Source organism: Neoarius graeffei, chromosome 2 (genome assembly GCF_027579695.1).
Source record: "Neoarius graeffei isolate fNeoGra1 chromosome 2, fNeoGra1.pri, whole genome shotgun sequence".
NCBI lineage: Eukaryota > Metazoa > Chordata > Actinopteri > Siluriformes > Ariidae > Neoarius > Neoarius graeffei.
In genome coordinates this window covers 71,850,149-71,870,504 of record NC_083570.1, presented here as the reverse complement: position 1 = coordinate 71,870,504, position 20,356 = coordinate 71,850,149, and the positions used below count along the sequence as shown (strand labels likewise).

General features: G+C 40.1%; 1 protein-coding gene across 1 annotated transcript in view; it reads right to left on the bottom strand.

Annotated features, from left to right (window-relative positions):
* The window catches only part of LOC132881873 (transient receptor potential cation channel subfamily M member 1-like), a 38,487-nt gene extending 18,458 nt beyond the window's left edge, over window positions 1-20,029 (bottom strand). Inside the window, exons 1-16 of the mRNA XM_060914879.1 lie at window positions 19,944-20,029; window positions 19,575-19,788; window positions 19,370-19,494; window positions 19,109-19,280; window positions 18,375-18,543; window positions 18,165-18,288; window positions 11,648-11,720; window positions 11,442-11,542; window positions 11,175-11,339; window positions 10,874-11,008; window positions 10,654-10,704; window positions 7,520-7,660; window positions 7,411-7,440; window positions 7,026-7,315; window positions 5,952-6,180; window positions 5,660-5,788 (exon numbers count right to left, since the gene is read on the bottom strand). Of these exons, the coding sequence (XP_060770862.1) occupies window positions 5,660-5,788; window positions 5,952-6,180; window positions 7,026-7,315; window positions 7,411-7,440; window positions 7,520-7,660; window positions 10,654-10,704; window positions 10,874-11,008; window positions 11,175-11,339; window positions 11,442-11,542; window positions 11,648-11,720; window positions 18,165-18,288; window positions 18,375-18,543; window positions 19,109-19,280; window positions 19,370-19,494; window positions 19,575-19,788; window positions 19,944-19,946 (2,151 nt within the window). The 5' untranslated portion in view covers window positions 19,947-20,029. The remainder of the gene's footprint in view (window positions 1-5,659; window positions 5,789-5,951; window positions 6,181-7,025; window positions 7,316-7,410; window positions 7,441-7,519; window positions 7,661-10,653; window positions 10,705-10,873; window positions 11,009-11,174; window positions 11,340-11,441; window positions 11,543-11,647; window positions 11,721-18,164; window positions 18,289-18,374; window positions 18,544-19,108; window positions 19,281-19,369; window positions 19,495-19,574; window positions 19,789-19,943) is intronic.
* Between the last annotated feature and the right edge of the window lie 327 nt (window positions 20,030-20,356).

The following is a 20,356-nucleotide window of genomic DNA, read 5'->3' as shown; positions in this document are numbered from 1 at the left end:
GCCACTGCGTACACCGCACACCAGTACGTCACCGACTTGCAACGCCACTTGCAGGCCACGTTTGCGTGGGCCCAGGAACACCTCGAAAAGAGTGCGAAAGGACAGAAAGCTTACTACGACAGAAAGGCGACACACCGTGAGTACGAAGTAGGCGACAGAGTCCTATACTTCAATTTCACCAAACCGGTAGGAGTAGCCAGAAAATTCTTACCCCGTTGGTCCGGCCCTTTCGAAATCGTCGGTAAACTGTCCCCCGTCGCCTACCGCATCAAAACTTCGAAGCCCAGCCAGGCGCCTTCGTATAGATGGGTCCATAGCAACCAAATAAAGCTTTTTGAGCAGTCCACACTCCATAGGGGGGTGGACAAACAATAAGTTATAGCCTGCCCAACTTAGTTGCATGCCTCTCAATCCATAAGCGTGCATCTATAAGTAACCACCCTCGTTACCACTCAAATCGGAATAACAAACTCCTGTATGTTGCAGAATGGCCCCTCTCTGGATCCTCGGCATCTTCCTAGTCCTGCAGACCACATTGGCCGGTAACATAGTGGAACCAGGTCCGCCGAGTGGCATCGTTCTCCAAGATGCCCCAGGACTGCTCCTCACCAATTGCCGCGTCCATACCCAGCGCGTGTACACCCGCCTCGATCCTTGGGACGTGTACCGTAAGCATTTTAGATCGCCCACACAAACAAACCTCGAAACCGGGCCTGACTCCGAGATTGGGTCCAACATCGAACACGCCAAGCGTACCACAGTTCACATGCTCGAACAGTTACAGAAGTTCATAGTCACTGAGGAGGAACTCAGCGGCAAAACACGCCCTAAACGGTTCCTCGGAGGACTACTTACTGCTGCATCCGCCATTGGCTCTCTGTTCTCAATGGGCCTCTCTGCCGTTAACACCGTTAGCCTAACCGCGGTCAAACGAGAAATGAACATTCTTAAGGAAGAAATGCCAGAAATCCAGGGTAGACTACTAACTCAACAGGAGGAGCTGCAGGGCCTAGGCAAAACCCTGCAGGGAACCATACTAACCGTTAACATGCATTCTACATTAATCAAGAACACAGTACATGCCGTAGACAGGCTAGCGACAATCATGAGAAGCGAGGTCAAGTACGTCCGAGTAATCCGAGACCTAATGCAGGACCTGATGAGAGAAGTAAGTAGCTCTCTCAGCACCCTGAGTGGAGGTAAAATCCCACCATATTTGATACCCCTCAGCATGGTTGACAGCATACTCCGATCTACTACCACGACTAACGTTTACTCATCACAGATTCATCTGGCTTATAGTCTTGGCAGTGCTATCCCCATTTTTGTGAACCCTCAAAACCTAGAAATAGGCTTCATCCTCAATCTCCCCGTTATTGAACGGCAAAACATATACAGAATCAAATCTGTCCTTAATGTAGGTTTCTGGAACAACGACGTACACGTACGTTTGCAGACACCTTCCACCATAGCCTATCACGATGACAACCCCTCTATCTACCTCGTCCCTAATTTAGACATGTGCACCTCTACCAAAGATATCCACTGGGTCTGCCCCAGCAATCCCTTTATCCGAGACACCACAGACCGTCTCTGTGGATTGACAAAAGTCCCCGAGCAGAAGTGTGCAGGCAAATTGTCTATTAAAGATGAAGGAATAGGAACTAGAGTAGAAAGAGCTGGTAATCGGTGGCTAATCAACACTCCCCAAACTGAGATTCTGGTATCATATGATCAACATAACACTGCCACTAGAATGAAGATCCCTAACGAAACCTCTCTCCTAAGTGTCCCACTAGGAGCCACTGTTCACGTGGGTGACATCACCCTCCATCACCTTAGCGCTGACCAGTATGAGACCGAGATAGAAATGCCCGATGCCTTCCCAGGTCACGAACTTGAGATAAACTCCACCCTCCAAGCACAACTACTGCTGGAAGGGACCAAAACCGTGCAATTCGATCTTAAGCCCACTGGCATCGCTACCACTTTCTTGAATAACCGCGCAAACCCTTCGTCCGATCAAGGATCTTTAATAAGCCGAATTGCGCTGGGATTTCTAGCTAGCAGTTGGGTTATCACAGTCTTCATAGCCATCACTCTACACAGGTACATACTGACACTACACCGCAAACTGGACAAAACGATCTACGCACCTGAGAAATTAGATCGTGGCATTGTCCGATTCTCCATCAGGCCTAAGGCCTCCACTAACTTTCTTGAAGAGTAGGCTTGCTAACACGCTAACTAACCCCTCTTTTCCATTTTCCTTTATGGAGTTTTGATTATTTTTGTTTGCTGTGTGAAATATTGTATGTAGAAGGTAGTTAAGTAGCCATAGTGTAATTGTTTTCATGTCCAAGTGCATATGCTTTCATGCCCAAGTGCCTATGCATCTTATGGACTGTATGAAATGAATTGAACTGTTGAACTGTGTCTGAAAGACTTTTCACAGAAAGGACCCTTGGAACTACCTCATTGTGGAACTACCTCATTGTGGAACTACCTCATTGTGGATTACTAGGGACCGTGGGTCGCAGACTAAACACCATGTGCCCATAGGGTATCACTCCTTTCAGCGCCTATGGCCAAGGGGGGAATGTTGGTAACTCGCCAGCGCCCCCTATAACGATCCCACAATTTCCTTGCGCGCTCCACCCGGATGTGACGTGAAGTGGAACTGCTTTAACTGTATCGAGAGCGCCTCGATTCGCTCTCTCATGTTCTGACTACTGGAGTGGTCGGACGGACTGTAGGCACGCAAGCTACAGTGTTGAGACTAACCGCTATTGTCTGAGAACAGCCTGTTCAAATTAGTTTCGGCCGAACTTTTGAACGACCCGCTAAGTTTCAGCGATATAGTGGTTTCGATTCTAAACCTTTGCAAAGTTTAACTACAGTTAAGTAGTTTTCCACGCTAAGAGGCATTTGCGGACAGCTTCGCTCCTCTCAGCCTTTTTCTCGTCGACGCATCACCGGAGGTTTCTCCTGAAGCACCGTGGGCCAGCTAGGCCTTCATCTCCCTGCTTCGTTAGCCGCGGTTGGACGCAACGCGCCGCTAACCTCCTCTCCTCGGACTGCGACCCTCAGCGCGGACATCGGAGAAAGAACTTCCATCGCATTGAGTAGGCACTTGGGCAAATTTTTAATTTGTAGCTTATTCAGATGGTTGTTAGGGTCATGTTTAAGCTTTGAGCTATTTAGCATACCCGCTCAGACACGGAAGGTGTTTGTTTGTTTTTATTGTTTGTTTTGGTTCTGTTTTTTTTCTTTGAACTTGTTAGACAGGGTATCTTGCATGATATCTTTCCTTAACTCCATTGCTAGCTTCCCTATCTGATTAGCAGCGCAGCGACAAGTTTGTTATTTTAAGCTCCGAGGCTAGACCGCTACAAGGCCTAGTTCTCTCCATCCAACACATATACACACTCTCTCACACTCTTTCTCTCTCTCTCTCTCTCTCGCGTTGAGTTCTTTGCCTAGATAGTCTGTTGGAAATTGTTGTTAAGTGCAGTGTTTGGATCCAGCTGTAGCGTGGTCAGATTCTCCTTAGCAACTTATTGCTAGCTACCTCAGGGTGATACGCTAGCTGGTAGGCTTGTGTTCTCGACTAGGCCTGCAGGCGCCATTTTTCCGACGCCATTTTGATACCTTCCTCATTGAGTTACCTGTGATACGACACCTAGGCACTGACCGCCATTTTGTTTAAGCATTGCCAGAGTGGCTAGCATTAGCATCTGCCCACAGATACCTACACAAAGCACACATTAGCCACAGAGCTAATCCTTTGTTCTATTTAGCTAACATTCCTTTGTTTTAGCTAACATTCCTTTGTTTTAGCTAACGACAAGCTAGGTCACACACACACACACGCATCGGCTTGCCCTAGCCTCACACACACGCACACACAAGGGATTCTTTTCTTTTTTTTTTTCCTTCTATCTCTTTCTCTCTCTCTTTCCCTCAAATTTATAGTCCAGGTGTAATTGTTCCATTGTTTTGTCTTGTTATTACCTTTGCTGACATTGAATGTATTTTGAGTTTATTATTATTAGTGAGTAGTAGACAAATAAAAGCTAATAAAATTGAATTGCATTTTACTTGTTCCTGTTGTTTATTCACAAGGTCAACTATTTAGAACTCCTTTTTCCTTCAGAATTTAGCTTTTGTACACAACTGGGTTTCCCCTCTAATACAGAGCTACCATTAATCTTGAATGTAACCATTCATGGTGAGTATTAAGATTAATAATTTAAGATTTTATGAGACTGATCTTTATTTATAAATTGATTAATTTAATTATCAATTATTACATAATTTATAATTTAATTAATCCCAATTCAACCTACAGAAGTAAAGATGGGAAGAGGATCACCAATCCCCCTAATTCTGCGCCGACAAATAGTGGAGCAATATCAGAAAGGAGTTCGACAGTGTAAAATTGCAAAGAGTTTGAACATATCATCATCTACAGTGCATAATATCATCAAAAGCTTCAGAGAATCTGGAAGAATCTCTGTGCGTAAGGGTCAAGGCCGGAAAACCATGCTGGGTGCCCGTGATCTTCGGGCCCTTAGATGGCACTGCATCACATACAGGCATGCTTCTGTATTGGAAATCACAAAATAGGCTCAGGAATATTTCCAGAGAACATTATCTGTGAACACAATTCACCGTGCCAGCCACCGTTGCCAGCTAAAACTCTATAGTTCAAAGAAGAAGCCGTATCTAAACATGATCCAGAAGCGCAGACGTCTTCTCTGGGCCAAGGCTCATTTAAAATGGACTGTGGCAAAGTGGAAAACTGTTCTGTGGTCAGATGAATCAAAATTTGAAGTTCTTTATGGAAATCAGGGACGTCGTGTCATTCAGACTAAAGAGGAGAAGGATGACCTAAGTTGTTATCAGCGCTCAGTTCAGAAGCCTGCATCTCTGATGGTATGGGGTTGCATTAGTGCATGTGGCATGGGCAGCTTACACATCTGGAAAGACACCATCAATGCTGAAAGGTATATCCAGGTTCTAGAACAACATATGCTTCCATCCAGACAACGTCTCTTTCAGGGAAGACTTTGCATTTTCCAACATGACAATGCTAAACCACATACTGCATCAATTACAGCATCATGGCTGCGTAGAAGAAGGGTCCGGGTACTGAACTGGCCAGCCTGCAGTCCAGATCTTTCACCCATAAAAAACATTTGGCGCATCATAAAACGGAAGATACGACAAAAAAGACCTAAGACAGTTGAGCAACTAGAATCCTACATTAGATAAGAATGGGTTAACATTCCTATCCCTAAACTTGAGCAACTTGTCTCCTCAGTCCCCAGACGTTTACAGACTGCTGTAAAGAGAAAAGGGGATGCCTCACAGTGGTAAACGTGGCCTTGTCCCAACTTTTTTGAGATGTGTTGTTGTCATGAAATTTAAAATCACCTAATTTTTCTCTTTAAATGATAAATTTTCTCAGTTTAAACATTTGATATGTCATCTATGTTCTATTCTGAATAAAATATGGAATTTTGAAACTTCCACATCATTGCATTCCGTTTTTATTTACAATTTGTACTTTGTCCCAACTTTTTTGGAATCTGGGTTGTAGGTTGTATTCAGTCAGGTGACTTTTGCTTTAAAACAGGACAAGCACTGTAGTTACCCTGCTGGATTTATTGTCATCATCCTTGTCCTTGGCACTTTTGCTGTCATCAGAGCCTTTGTAGGTGTCATCACCTACACGGAAATCCAGGAGCAGGATTGAAGGAGGAAGGATGATGCCTGCAATCACCTGGAGAGATGCAGTTTTGAGAATCAGAAACAAGGAATTGCCAAGTACCGAAATTATTGCATATTGACACATGGTCTTCAACATAGAACATTTAAGGGATGGGGAAACCAAGGTACCCATGGAGTGTGATTCCAAATACCTATGTTATTATCCAAATATTCACCTTGAGTCCAGGGTTTTTGCCAACCCTCAGGCAACCCATCCACATGTCAGTAAGGAGCATCTGGCTGCATGTGTGGGCAATGAAGTCTCTGTGCTTGGCAGCCACCGCTAGTTTCAGACAGGTGGAGTTACTCCAGTTCTTAAGCTCATAGGTCAGCAGCTTCATGGCCACCTGTTCATCATGTTTGTATGCCTGGTCTAGAAGCTCATAGGCCAAAGTTCCAAACTCCCTGAAAGTGAAATATGATGCTGAATATGATGTTTAATGGACAGCATGATTGTATTATAAAAAATTTCTAAAGCAAGCAAACAAAAACAAATCTACATCTTCTACAGTGTTATTTATCACACAACATTTGTTTACTGTTCAAGAACATTTATATGTGAAACGCATGCTCCTCCAGTAAAACAAGGCATGAAAATTTAAACCTTTCCTATGGTTTCCACAGGACACCAAACTACATCCAGTTGTAAGTACAAAATGTAGTAATCTAGCAAAACCAAAAGTGCAAACATAGTTCAATCACATCATGGCCTCATGTTTCAGCAAGATTTTTTTTAAATAAAAGTGTTACTATAAGAGTATATGTTATGAACATTATGCATCATCTGTCCATTAGGCCAGAAATCAAATATTTGATTCAAAACACATTTTTTTCTGATATAGCCCAAGAACGTTTCTTTTTCAGTTTGGCTATTTTTCAGTTGTTCATTTTTCAGCAGTAATCAATTGATCCTGATCAGGGACACTGTGGATCTGGAGGCAATCCTGAGAACATTTGGAGTGTAGTGGGAATACACTCTGGATAGGATGCCATTCCATAGCAGGGCACCATACATTCCCACATTCATGCATATATTCACCATTAGGGGCAATTCAGAGCAGCCAATCCAAATATGGACGTGCTTTTGAGAAGTGGGATCCTGAGGATCCAGAGGAAATCTTCTTGGACAAATAGAAAACATGTGAAATGCACAGGGTTCAGATCAAACCAAGCTCCCTGGAATTGTGAGATCTGTAACACAGTGTGTTCAACTTTCTCCAGGTCTTTTTTACCACATGCATTATACTCACTTGGAGTTGTTATCTAGATCCTGAAATATGTCATCCACCAGCTCACTGACAGAGGATTCATGGGCCATGGCTTTATAAAGCTTACAGGCCACCAAGGCCTTAGCCATGGCCTCCTCTCCCCTTTGCCACAGGAACAGAGCCATCTTCTGCCTCCTTGTCAGCACGGCCCAAACTATCAGCTCATGGAACGGGTACTGGAAACGGCTGACCTCAGGGTCATCCACATCAATGTCCACCTCCTCCTCTTTCTTTTTCTTTTTTTTCTTTCCTTTCAGATTTGTTTCATCATCCTAGGAGTGTCATTGATAAATCAATGATAATAAACTGCCAAATGTTCAGTATAGAAAAGCAAAATGAACAGCAAACAGCAAAATATTTATCATACCTCCATACCAAGAAGTTTTAGAGCCTTTGGCTGCAAATGTGAGAATGTAGACATGTTAGACTCTTGTGTGTTGAGACTATACATGTAAACATTTGCTGCTCCCACTCACCCTTTTAAGCCCATAAAGGTTGTTGTAGAGGGAGCGGAAACTTTTTCTTGTGTAGTTACAACGATAGGCCCCTCCCATAAGGTACTCCATCACCAGGCCAATGTCAATTAGTGTAATTTGATAGTCTGGTGGGAGGTTGCCCTAAAATATATTAAAATTATAAATAAATAAAACACACACACAATATATATATATATATATATATATATATATATATATATATATATATATATATATACACACACACACACACACGTATTTAAAAGAAACAGAAATAGCGAAAAGAATATAGTATTTTCCCCCCCAATATTGCCTGTTGCACGCTCCAGCCCAGCTAATGGTGGTAATGCACCTTTCAGTAGGTTTGACAACCGCCAAAAAAACCCTAAAGAAGAAAAAGAAAATGGCAGAGCGTGTTGCTGAACCAACCCAAGGACGAAATAAAAACTCTACTTGAAAATACAAAAAAAGCAACAAAATATGTAATAAAACTATTTGATGGTAAGAACGTATCTTTTTTTTATTTTTCAAGAATTATTATTATAGCATTTTTCACAAATTGCTACTGTCATTTCACTGGTTTGTTTACATTCTAAGCAGAAATGATTTTGTCAAACGTTTTGTATAAAGTTTTTATGTCTCAAATTTGCAAAAAATAAAAATAAAAATGCTCTGTTTCTCAACATTCAGTGAATGTGGAGAGAATAAAACAGTTATTCCACTCAATCTCATCATACTTGGCTTATAGCCAACTATGTACCTCATCAGCTATTAGCTCATACACAACTCGATTTCATGGAATAACTGTTTTATATATATATATATATATATATATATATATATATATATATATATATATAAGCTGCTGGTGGTGCCAGGGATGGCAGTACCGCCTTAGCCACCGAAACTGTGATCATCCCTGGTTGACGAGGGGGGTGTCATGCAGCAGAAGGCTGTATGATTTGAAATATACAGTGAGAGTAAAAAGTATTTGATCCCTTGCTGATTTTGTTGGTTTGCCCACTAATAAAGACATGATCATTCTATACTTTTAATGTATATTTGATGTATTCTAACATGGAGAGACAGAATATCAAAACAAAATTCCAGAAAATAACTTTAAAGAATATATTTTAATTGATTTGTATTTCATTGAGGGAAATAAGTATTTGATCCCTCTAGCCAAAAGCACTTAATACTTGGTGGCAAAGCCTTTGTTTGCAAGCACAGCGGACAGACGTTTGTTGTAGTTAACCACAAGGTTAGCACACATATCAGGGGGAATTTTGGCCCACTCTTCTTTGCAGATCCTCTCTAAATCATTAAGGTTGGTGGTCTGTTGCTTGGCAACTCGGACCTTCAGCTCCCTCCATAGATTTTCGATTGGATTGAGGTCCGGAGACTGGCTGGGCCACTCCATGACCTTAATGTGGTTCTTCTTGAGCCACTCCTTTGTTGCCTTTGCTGTATGCTTCGGGTCGTTGTCATGTTGGAAGACCCAACCACGGCCCATTTTCAACTTCCTGGCAGAGGGGAGGAGATTGTCCCTCAGGACTGCACGGTACATGGCTCCATCCATCTTCCCACTGATGCAGTGAAGTAGCCCTGTGCCCTTGGCAGAGAAACACCCCCAAAACATAATGCTTCCACCTCCATGCTTGATGGTGGGGACAGTGTTCCTGGGGTCATAGGCAGCATTTTTCTTCCTCCACACATGACGAGTAGAGTTTAGGCCAAATAGTTCAATTTTGGTCTCGTCTGACCACAGAACCTTCTCCCAATCACTTTGTACATATTTGAGGTGATCATTGGCATACTTTAGGCGGGCCTCCACATGTGCCTTCTTAAGCAGGGGTACCTTTCGGGCACTGCAGGATTTTAATCCATTGCGGCGCAAAGTGTTGCCAATTGTTTTCCTGGTGACTGTGGTCCCAGCTGCCTTGAGGTCATTCACTAACTCCCGCTGTGTGGTTGCAGGCCAATTTCTCACAGTTCTCATGATCATTGCCACCCCAAGAGGTAAAATCTTCTGTGGAGCACCAGACCGAGGTCTATTGATGGTCATGTTATACTTCTTAAATTTTCTCACAATTGCACCAATGGTTGTTACTTTAATACCCAGCATCTTGCTAATGTTTTTGTAGCCCATTCCAGATTTGTGCAGGTCAACAATCCTGTCTCTGAGGCCCTGAGAGAGTTCTTTGCTCTTACCCATGTTGGAGAGTTTGGAATTTGTCTGATTGTCTGATTCTGTGAACAGGTGTCTTTCATACAGGTGATTAGTTAGAACAGGTGTCTTCAGTTCAGGTAACAAGTTGATTGGGAGTGTCTAACTGGTCTGTGAAAGCGAGAACTCCTAATGCATACTAGGGGATCAAATACTTATTTCCCTCAATGAAATACAAATCAATTAAAATATATTCTTTAAAGTTATTTTCTGGATTTTCGTTTTGATGTTCTGTCTCTCCATGTTAGAATACATCTACCATTAAAAGTATAGAATGATCATGTCTTTATTAGTGGGCAAACCAACAAAATCAGCAAGGGATCAAATACTTTTTACTCTCACTGTATATATATATATATATATATCATCTCATCTCATTATCTCTAGCCGCTTTATCCTTCTACAGGGTCGCAGGCAAGCTGGAGCCTATCCCAGCTGACTACGGGCAAAAGGCGGGGTACATCCTGGACAAGTCGCCAGGTCATCACAGGGCTGACACATAGACACAGACAACCATTCACACTCACGGTCAATTTAGAGTCACCTGTTGACCTAACCTACATGTCTTTGGACTGTGGGGGAAACCGGAGCACCCGGAGGAAACCCACGCGGACACGGGGAGAACATGCAAACTCCACACATAGTGGCCCTCGCACCCAGGACCTTCTTGCTGTGAGGCGACAGCACTAACCACTACACCACCGTGCCACCCTTATATATATATATATATATACACACTATATATATATATATATATATATATATATATATATATATATATATATATATATATATATATATATACTTCCATTATAAATAAATGGAAAAATAATTTTGACTCTTTCCAGTATATACAAATTTTCTGACTAGAAGCTTATTATTTTTGTGACCAAAACCAATAACTTACTTTTTTCACATCTCGGACTACAGCATTCAGTGTGTTGACAGGTCCAAGTTTCTAGAGATAATTTTTTTTTCAAAAAGATGAAAGCAAAGATATGTAAACAAAATGGACAAAATGGTGAATAAATAAGCCCATGTGGCATCATGGATGGTGAATATTTTTTTCTGAGGATTAAACATGTCAATTTCATCGACTATTGTGCAGTTTTTTCAGTGGCGCTTACAGTATTATATAACTCCTCAAGCCGTGGGATGGTGAGGAAATGGTGAATGTTGACCCCATTTTCAATCAACAGCTTAACAAAATCTACTCTGTCCAGCACTAGTGCATCCATCATCGCCTGCTCCAGTGAGTTCACCTGAAGAGGGCACCAGTAAACATGTCTCATATCAGTATCTGCAAAGCATTACTGTCTAAATATTTATTATTAACTGCTATTGTACAATTCTGAGTGTCTTTATTTATCACAAGAACACAATGAATGATATGGTATAGTACAATATAGTATAGCCCATCATTTTTACCCAGTTGAGTAATTCTAACTTTCTAGGATCCATTTCCTCTTGAATATCCACTTTAGCCTTCCCCCCTTTGCTCCTCTTGCCTCTGCCCTTAACTGTGCCCTGTGATGCTACAGGGGAGCCCTTGGCATTCAGCATGGTAGTGGCACTAGCAACTGCACTTGCAGGCTATAAAACCAAAGAAGTGTTAAAAGACCACTGATTTGGAGCACAATTAATGTATTTATTTTTCAAATGCAAGTTAAATGGTAAGTTAAAAATGTAGCTAACTGGCAGGTTGTGTCCATAGACAAAGATTTGGTTGCGTGCTATATCCACCCGATTCCAGGCAAGAGCCAAGCTCAGTTGGTCTGAGGCTGAGGCATTTGTGCCTAAAAGATAGCAGGGAAGACATACATAGGCGATTGAGGATTGACCCAGGATGTCTAATTGTAAAAGGAATTTGAAAGGTGTTTTCTGTGAAATCTGCAGAGTACCTTTCAATAAAGCCGTTAGAATGGCCATCTCAATGTCCTGCTGTTCCTCTGAGCCCATTCGAAAGACTGTTATCTGTAGCAGGAGTATTGATTTAAAAAAAAAAAGCAACAGATATTGAGGCTCTTTATATGAAAGAAAATGTGACCAAGTGAATGAATGAATGATTAAATTAACAAATATATTTCTTTTAGATACAGCTCAGCCCAAAATAGCTATTTAATAACACTTAACAAAGTAAAATAGCTTCCTCCCCGAGTTTCATACATATGATGCCTGACTAATTCTCTGTACTTAATGGCAAAATAGAGCTTTCCTTGTTTTCGAAGGCTTGTATCAAATACCATTGCCTTGGAGATGCAGTCACATGTGCAGAAATGTTAAGTGTGATTAAGCTGGTATGAATATGTGGCACAATCCCAAAGAGTCCAGCATTCTAGTGTGCACTATTAACCCTCATTGTAATAATAATGCAGGTCATTTATTTTAGTTTTATTTTATTTCCCAATTATTATAAAATATATAGCAAGTATCCAGTATGTCTTATGTAAATCTTAATTAGTCAGGCTCTTTCTGACATCGTGTGTATATTCAGATATGAGTGTAAATAAGAGACTGATGTAAAGACAATGGGACTAAAATCTGTACATATCTATATAACAACATATATGTAAAGCATGTTAGAAAATTGAATTGAGTATGTTTTATATGTAATTTATCATGCATTTTAGTATTTTTTAAATGGCCATTTGAACCAAAGTGGATATCAGTTTTAAAAGCAAAGTCTGTTCACTGTAATCAGACCTTAGTTCTTATAGTATTATACTGGTGGCAAAGCTCAGGGTGAACTCTAACTGCTGTATTCAGGATTATGGACCAACAATAGCACAGTGTTCTTTTGTTTATTTCATTCCATGGTTCTTTAACATTCTTTTTCTTTAAGTATTAAAATTCCTATTACCTGCTTCTAATACTTGATTCCAGTAAAAAGTCTAAACATGCACCATATCAACAGGCATGCTTGAACATACTGTGTGTTTTAGGCACTTAATTAATATAACCCAGTGGAATCTGCCATCTATGAAACTAAAGTATTCGGGTAAGTGGAGGAGGTTGGATGATGGCGTGATGAAGCATCTCTTCCATATTTGTTGAAGAACAGAAGGCATGAACATGGGGGAAGCAGGTGTTGCTGCACTCATCCTTGTTATTTTCTGTCCTGATGGATATTAGAAACCACTTATCACATCACTTACCATCTGCCAAATTTGCTGCAGGAGTGTAAATGCTGTTGCCATTGACTGTCCACACCACAGATAATTACTAGTAATTTTTACTAGTCAACCAGCAATTAAAAAAAAAAATTTAGCTACTTGTACTTGTCTTTTTCATAGTTAAAAGAAAACTGATTCAAGACATTACTATTTTTGCCTGTATTATTTGTGCACTTAGTGTAAAACCTGATATGTTAGATTTCTATCTTCAATGCTTTTTATGCTATAATGTAAAGGATAAAAATAAATAATGCACTAAATGTGCAATATAATAAATTGTGGATTTACCAGTTCTGAAAAAAAAAAACCTCATGTGGATGACCTGGATGCTCAGCTGAAACTGTTGAGTCTGAAATTGAGCATGTGTAGCACAGAAGCTCATGTCCATCAGCAAAGGCCTCTTTACAGCTCAATCACTGGCCTTTGTTGAATGGAGGATGCTATGTCTACAGTGGCGTCTGGGAGATTTTCCAGGCTGATAATAACCCAGGAGTTGAACCACTTGGAACTCTGGAAAGACCTCTGGAACGGCCCCTGTGAGCCAACATGTGGCTCTAAAATAGCTGAGTGTGACTGAATAGTAATGAACAACCAGTGACACTGAATGTCATGACAGAATTCACTTGGCCACTGTGCTGGTCATGACGGAATTCACTATGCTACAGTGGAAGGCTAAACTAGACAACTTCATTGAAAAATATAAACTTTTAGCTGACAGTCAATACGGATTCCAGAAAGACAGATCAACAACCCTGGCATTAATGGAACTTATTGAGAAAATCACAAATGGTATAGACAATAAAAAACATGTTATGGGAATTTTCATAGATCTAAAGAAAGCATTTGACACAATAAATCACGACATTCTATTCAAAAAATTAGAGAGGTATGGTATCAGAGGGGTTGGTTTGGACTGGGTGAGGAGCTACTTAAGTAACAGGCAACAATTTGTAAAAATTGGAGATCACACATCTGAGTATTTGCCCATAACATGTGGAGTACCGCAAGGGTCTGTCTTAGGTCCTAAGCTGTTTATATTGTACATTAATGATTTATGTAATGTATCATGTATAATGAAATGCATTTTATTTGCTGATGATACAAACATCTTTTGCGCCGGGGACAATGCACAGCAGCTTATGGAAACAATCACAACCGAAATGAATAAATTAAAAAGGTGGTTTAATGTAAACAAATTGTCATTGAATTTGAGTAAAACAAAGATTATGTTATTCGGAAAATATAAGTCGAACCCTCAAGTTGAATTGAAAATTGACAACATAACCATAGAAAGAGTTTATGAAATAAAATTTCTGGGTGTGATTGTTGATCATAAAGTCTGCTGGAAACCGCATATTAATCATGTTAAAGCAAAAATAGCAAAGATTACTGCAATTTTGGGGAAATCAAGACACATTCTGGACTATAAATCACTACATACTCTGTATAATGCACTCATACTTCCATATCTGAGCTACTGTGTGGAGATATGGGGTAATACCTACAAATCTAACCTGCAGCCGTTATGCACATTACAAAAAAGAGCAATAAGAATTGTCAATAATATGGGATATCTTGAGCATACAAACGCATTATTCGTAAAAGCACACACTCTGAAATTCACGGATCTGGTTAAACACAAGACTGCACAAATTATGTATAAAGCAAGACATAACCTTCTTCCGGGTGAGGTACAAAATACGTTTATGGAAAGGCAGGGTGGGTATAACCTGAGAGGGGAAATGAATTGTAAGAGAGTAAATGTTAGAACAACTCTGAAAAGTATGTGCATAACAGTCTGTGGGGTGAAATTGTGGAATGGTCTGGAAAATGAACTCAAAAATAGCACCAACATAAAACTGTTTAAAAAATTATATAAAAACATGTTAATAAAAATATATGAGAATGAGGACAGGCAGACTATATAGGTGATGATGAAATTGAGAGTAAGTCTGTGACTGGTCTTCTTGTATTTAGTGTATAGTTATAGGTATGTGTATATGTATCTCATCTCATCTCATTATCTCTAGCCGCTTTATCCTTCTACAGGGTTGCAGGCAAGCTGGAGCCTATCCCAGCTGACTACGGGCGAAAGGCGGGGTACACCCTGGACAAGTCGCCAGGTGTGTATATGTATGTACTGTATATATGTATTATATGTGTGTATATATGCATAAGTATTTGTATATATGATTTGATTTGGTCGATATTATACCATGTCGGTATGTTTTGGTATGTTGGTATGTTTTCTTTTTTGTTTATTGCTTTTGTTTTCTTTTGTATATATAGTTTATTATGGTGGAAAGTGACATTTGATTAGCGGTGGTATAGAGGGTTAGGATTGGATAAGTTATTACTTCTTCCTAATCCTTTCTGAACATTGTTATGTTATTGCCTTGTGGCTACACTATTCTGTTTGTTTATGATGATGTTTTGATTATTGTATTTTTTATTTAAAATTTTATTTTTATACCTTTCTTCTTTATTGTTCAGAATAAAGTAATCAATCAATCAATCAATCAATCAATTTAGCTTTAAAGTGTTGGAGAGAGCAGAAATGCAGTCTCAGACACACAACTCTACACCATAAAACCATACAAATTATATGAAAGGTCTATGCAACCCCTACCACAGACGCGGTATAAGGAATGCAATAAATATAATGGACAATCAATTTGTTTGTGCCTGAGTTTAGGGAACAAGAACTTGCTAGTTCTCGCTCACTGAGCTGCCTGAGAATCTGAGCTACATATGCGCTATAATGTACAACCCCAATTCCAAAAAAGTTGGGACACTGTGTAAAATGTAAATAAAAACAGAATTCAATGATTTGCAAATCTCATAGACCCAAATATGTTTCACAGTAGAACACAGACAACATATCAAATGTTTAAACTGAGAAAATATACCATTTTAGGAAAAAAAAAAAGGTAATTTTGAATTTGGTGACAGCAACATGTTTCAAAAAAGTTGGGACAGGGCCATGTTTACCACTGTGTAACATCCCCTCTTCTTTTAACAACAGTCTGTAAATGTCTGGGAACTGAGGAGACTAGTTGCTGGAGTTTTGGGAGAGGAATGTTGTCCCATTCTTGCCTGACAGTTTTCAATTGGTGAAAGGTCTGGACTGCAGGCAAGCCAGTTCAGCACCTGTACTCTTCTACTACAAAGTCATGTAGTTGTAATAAATGCAGTATGCGGTTTAGCATTGTCTTGCTGAAATATGCAAGGCCTTCTCGGAAAAAGACGTCATCTGGATGGGAGCATATGTTGCTCTAAAACTTGTACATACCTTTCAGCATTGATGGTGCTTTTCCAGATGTGCAAGCTGCCCATGCCATAGGCACTAATGCCTCCCCATACCATCACAGATGCAGGCTTTTGAACTGAGCGCTGATAACAAGGCAGATGGTCCCTCTCCTCTTTAGTCCAGAGGACGCAGCATCCATGGTTTCCAAAAAGAATTTCAAATTTTGATTTGTCTGACCACAGAATAGTTTTCCACTTTGCCTCAATTGATTTTAAATGAGCTTTGACCCAGAGAAGGCGGCAGCATTTCTGGATAATGTTCACATATGGCTTCTTCTTTGCATGATAGAGCTTGACAGACAATGATTTTTGGAAGTGTTCCTGAGCCTATGCAGTGATTTCCATTAGAGAATCATGCCTGCTTTTAATGCAGTGCCACCTGAGGGCCTGAAGATCACGGGCATCCAATATTGATTTTTGGCCTTGTCCCTTGCACACAGAGATTTCTCCAGATTCTTGGACTCTTTTAATTGTATTATGTACTATAGATGATGAGATATTCAAAGTCTTTTGCAATTTTACGTTGAGGAACATTATTCTGAAATTGTTCCACAATTTGTTGGCAGTTTTTCGCAGGTTGGTGAACCTCTGCCCATCTTTACTTCTGAGAGATTCTGCCTTTCTAAGATGCTCTTTTTATAACAAATCACGCTACTGACCTGTTGCCAATTAACCAAATTAGTTGCAAAATGTTCCTCCAGCTGTTTTTTTTTCTTCGTACCACTTACTTTTCCAGCCTTTTGTTGCCCTGTCCTAACTTTTTTGAGATGTGTTGCTGCTATCAAATTCAAAATGAGCTAATATTTTTCATGAAATTGTAAAATGGCTCAGTTTAAACATTTGATATGTTGTCTATGTTCTATTGTGAAAAAATATGGGTTTATGAGATTTCCAAATCATTGTGTTGTTTTTATTTACATTTTGCACAGCGTCCCAGCTCTTTTGGAATTGGGGTTGTAGACATGTAATAGTTAATGAAGTTAGAGTTGATATAATGCAGCACACACAGTTTGGGAGAAGACTGAGGGAAGGAGACTTTATTCACAAATGATCACATTGAGATGACTTTTCTTTTACAAGCACAAATGATTGCATGGAAAGTACACAAATGAAAATGCAGGACAGTGGAAATCAGGGCAGTGTTTATTTATGAAAAGCTGCATGGAATACAAACAAATATCATTTAACAAAGATTTGTAAGATAATAAAAAAATTAGTGGAACACTTTATGAATCACAACAATATGCTACTATTTGCTTACGAAGCAATCATACCCATCATATAGTATAGTAAGATATCAACAGTATGTGTATAATATATAACTGATATTTGGGAGAAAAAAACATGCCTGAAGCTCTACCTTCTTGCAAGTTCATCTCATCTCATCTCATCTCATTATCTCTAGCCGCTTTATCCTTCTACAGGGTCACTTCCTATAAATTCCCATCACTCTTTCTCCAATAGTGATGACGTTTGCCAGAACTCCAGCCCCAATTATCTTTACTTTTTACAGTTCTGCAGTCACTCTTTACTTCATTTAGTTGAGGGTGTGGTCTACACGTCCAAATCAACTATTAGCATTTTAAAGTTTTATATATAGAATATCTATATTTACACTACACTCTCAGAAAAAGGAACAAATGCTTGTCCCTAAGGGTTATCTTAAGTGGTATCTTTGCCCTTTTAGTTAAAGGAACATAATTGTAGATCATTAAGGCACTTCACAGGTTTTTAAGGAACATGGTTGTACTTTTGAAGGTGCATTAATAATGTTGGGGCCCAAAAAATATACCTGTTTAATATTTTTTTCTTCTTCAGTGGACTTACCTATTCTGAATAAATAGGTACAAATGCATTTTATACATTTTAGACTATAAAATGTCAATTTTGAACTTTTTCCTACTAATTGCTTTAGTTGCATCATACACGTACTCACCAGCTCCCTTCTCTTCATGCACTCCATGATCATGAGGAAGATCTGCTGTGACTGACTCTTGCTGTAGTTAAAGGTCTTCTGAATGCTGACCAATAGCTGGTCTCGGGCATCATCACTTATTGTCCTGGAAATAAAAATGTGTGTTTTAGCCTACTGATGAATCATTTACAGTTATCAACCCTGACTGCATTGATTAAACACTACTCTTACCCTTCATTCGCTGAGTGTTTGTGGGCAAAGGAGAGGATGTCTGAGGCTCGGCCACTGCCATCACACACCACTACAGGCACAGGAGGTTCCTCGCGCAAGCTCTCCAGCACCACAGTAATCATGTTTGGGCCTCCTTCTACAATCAGGCATACTAGTGGCACACCCTGACCTAAACCTCATTTACAGAAACCCCCCCCACACACACAAAACTTTAAGATTGTTAGGTTGATGGGACAAGAAAAAAGTACAGTATTTATAACTGGAAATGTAAAAATCCTTTCAAGCTTAAAGTAATAGTTTGACAAGAAGCCCACGTCAAACATTTTGGACTTACTAACTTACTTACTAGCATACTAACTAGAGCTTACTAACTATCAGATAAAAGAAATAGAGATTTAAGTAGTCAGTGGGAATAGTGCTTTATAGTGTGCATTGACCAAGTTAGCATGTGATGTGAGTGGTGACAGCTGAGCATCCCTTTGCTGTCCCTGCCTTATTCCAAACCCCAGGCATAGGATGACAAAGGGAAACCCACAGGTCACAGACAACAGCCTTTCAGTCCATCAGTCAGTACAACATGATTTGAGATGCAATATCTACCAACAGCCTCTATCAATGCTGACACCATTTATAAGCTAGCAAAATGTAACCACGGCAGACATTTCAGTTGAGAAGCTCAGTGATGCATTAGAAGCAAATGGCACAGCATTAGAGGACTTCCTGCACACGCTTACGGGTGTTAATCTTCTGCAGAGAGATGTGCTTCTCCAGCTGTCTACGCAGTTTGACCTCTGCTCCATACTTCCCACATGTGCCGTTATCACACAGGATGAAATGAGAATGGCTGCTGTTGAGAATGGCCAGTTTGCTCAGAGGGTTGGACATTGTCTGGTAAGGTTTGGTCACCTGAAAACAACACAAACACATTACTGAAGACAAAAACTGAATCTAGTATCCAGTGAGAATCCTAATCTATAAATTGTGTTCAGTCTCACATCTCTTCCAATGAGATCATCCTTGTTTTCCAGGATTCCCCATGGTGCGATACCAATGGCACAGACCTTCCCTCTGGATTTAGAGCAATGGTCTTTCAATGCATCTCCAACATGGCGGATCACGCCTGAAGGTTATTATAGCAAATTATGTAAAGTATCATTTGTAGAGTAAAGCATGTTAGTCCTGACTGGTAAATATGCCCACCTGTGTTAATTCCCGCAGTGAAGATCCATGCTCCTGTAGTCACTGCAGCTTTAATTAGCCCTTTGCCAAAGACCTGCTTGAGTCTGGGCTGCAGGCTGAAATTCTGGAGGCCTCCATGAACGGATATGAGGAGTGTGGGCAGCTCTAGACGCCAATCTTTCACCATTAGGTGCAGCAAATTGTCTGGTTTGGTGTCATAAGACACTCGGATGTACTGAAAGAAAGATTTTGATATTTTAATGGAAGGTTTTCATCAATGGTCACTTTTTTTAAATTAAAAATCAGGAATAGGGTTAGTTTATGTTCAACAGACAATCACCTGATATTACATGTAAACAAACATTAAGAAGCGTAATGAAATGTCTGTACCATGGCCTTGTTGACAAATCCTCCTCCTTGAAACTCGATGGTGCCATAAGCATCAGTAGAGGAAACCTGTGTGTGTTTGAGAACAGTCCACTTCTCCTGAGAGGGGTTCACTTGCACTAGTAGGTCCTCCTTTTTTTCAGTTTGGATGGCCCCATGCTGGGTCACCAAATGACCACAAGCACACCTTAGTGGAAAAAAGCCTTATTAGTAAAGAGTTTTATATTGTGTGTATGTAAAGTTTAAAAACTATATTAGAGGCACTCAACTGTTGAATACAATCATTGCTATATAAAATAGTTTTAACTTGTTTGTATGGCACAGAAAAAAAATCTGGTCCTTGATGTAGGCCATCTGGGTCTAAGTAGCACACAATGGCCATTCACTCTGGCAGCCCTCCACCTTCCTGGCCATGG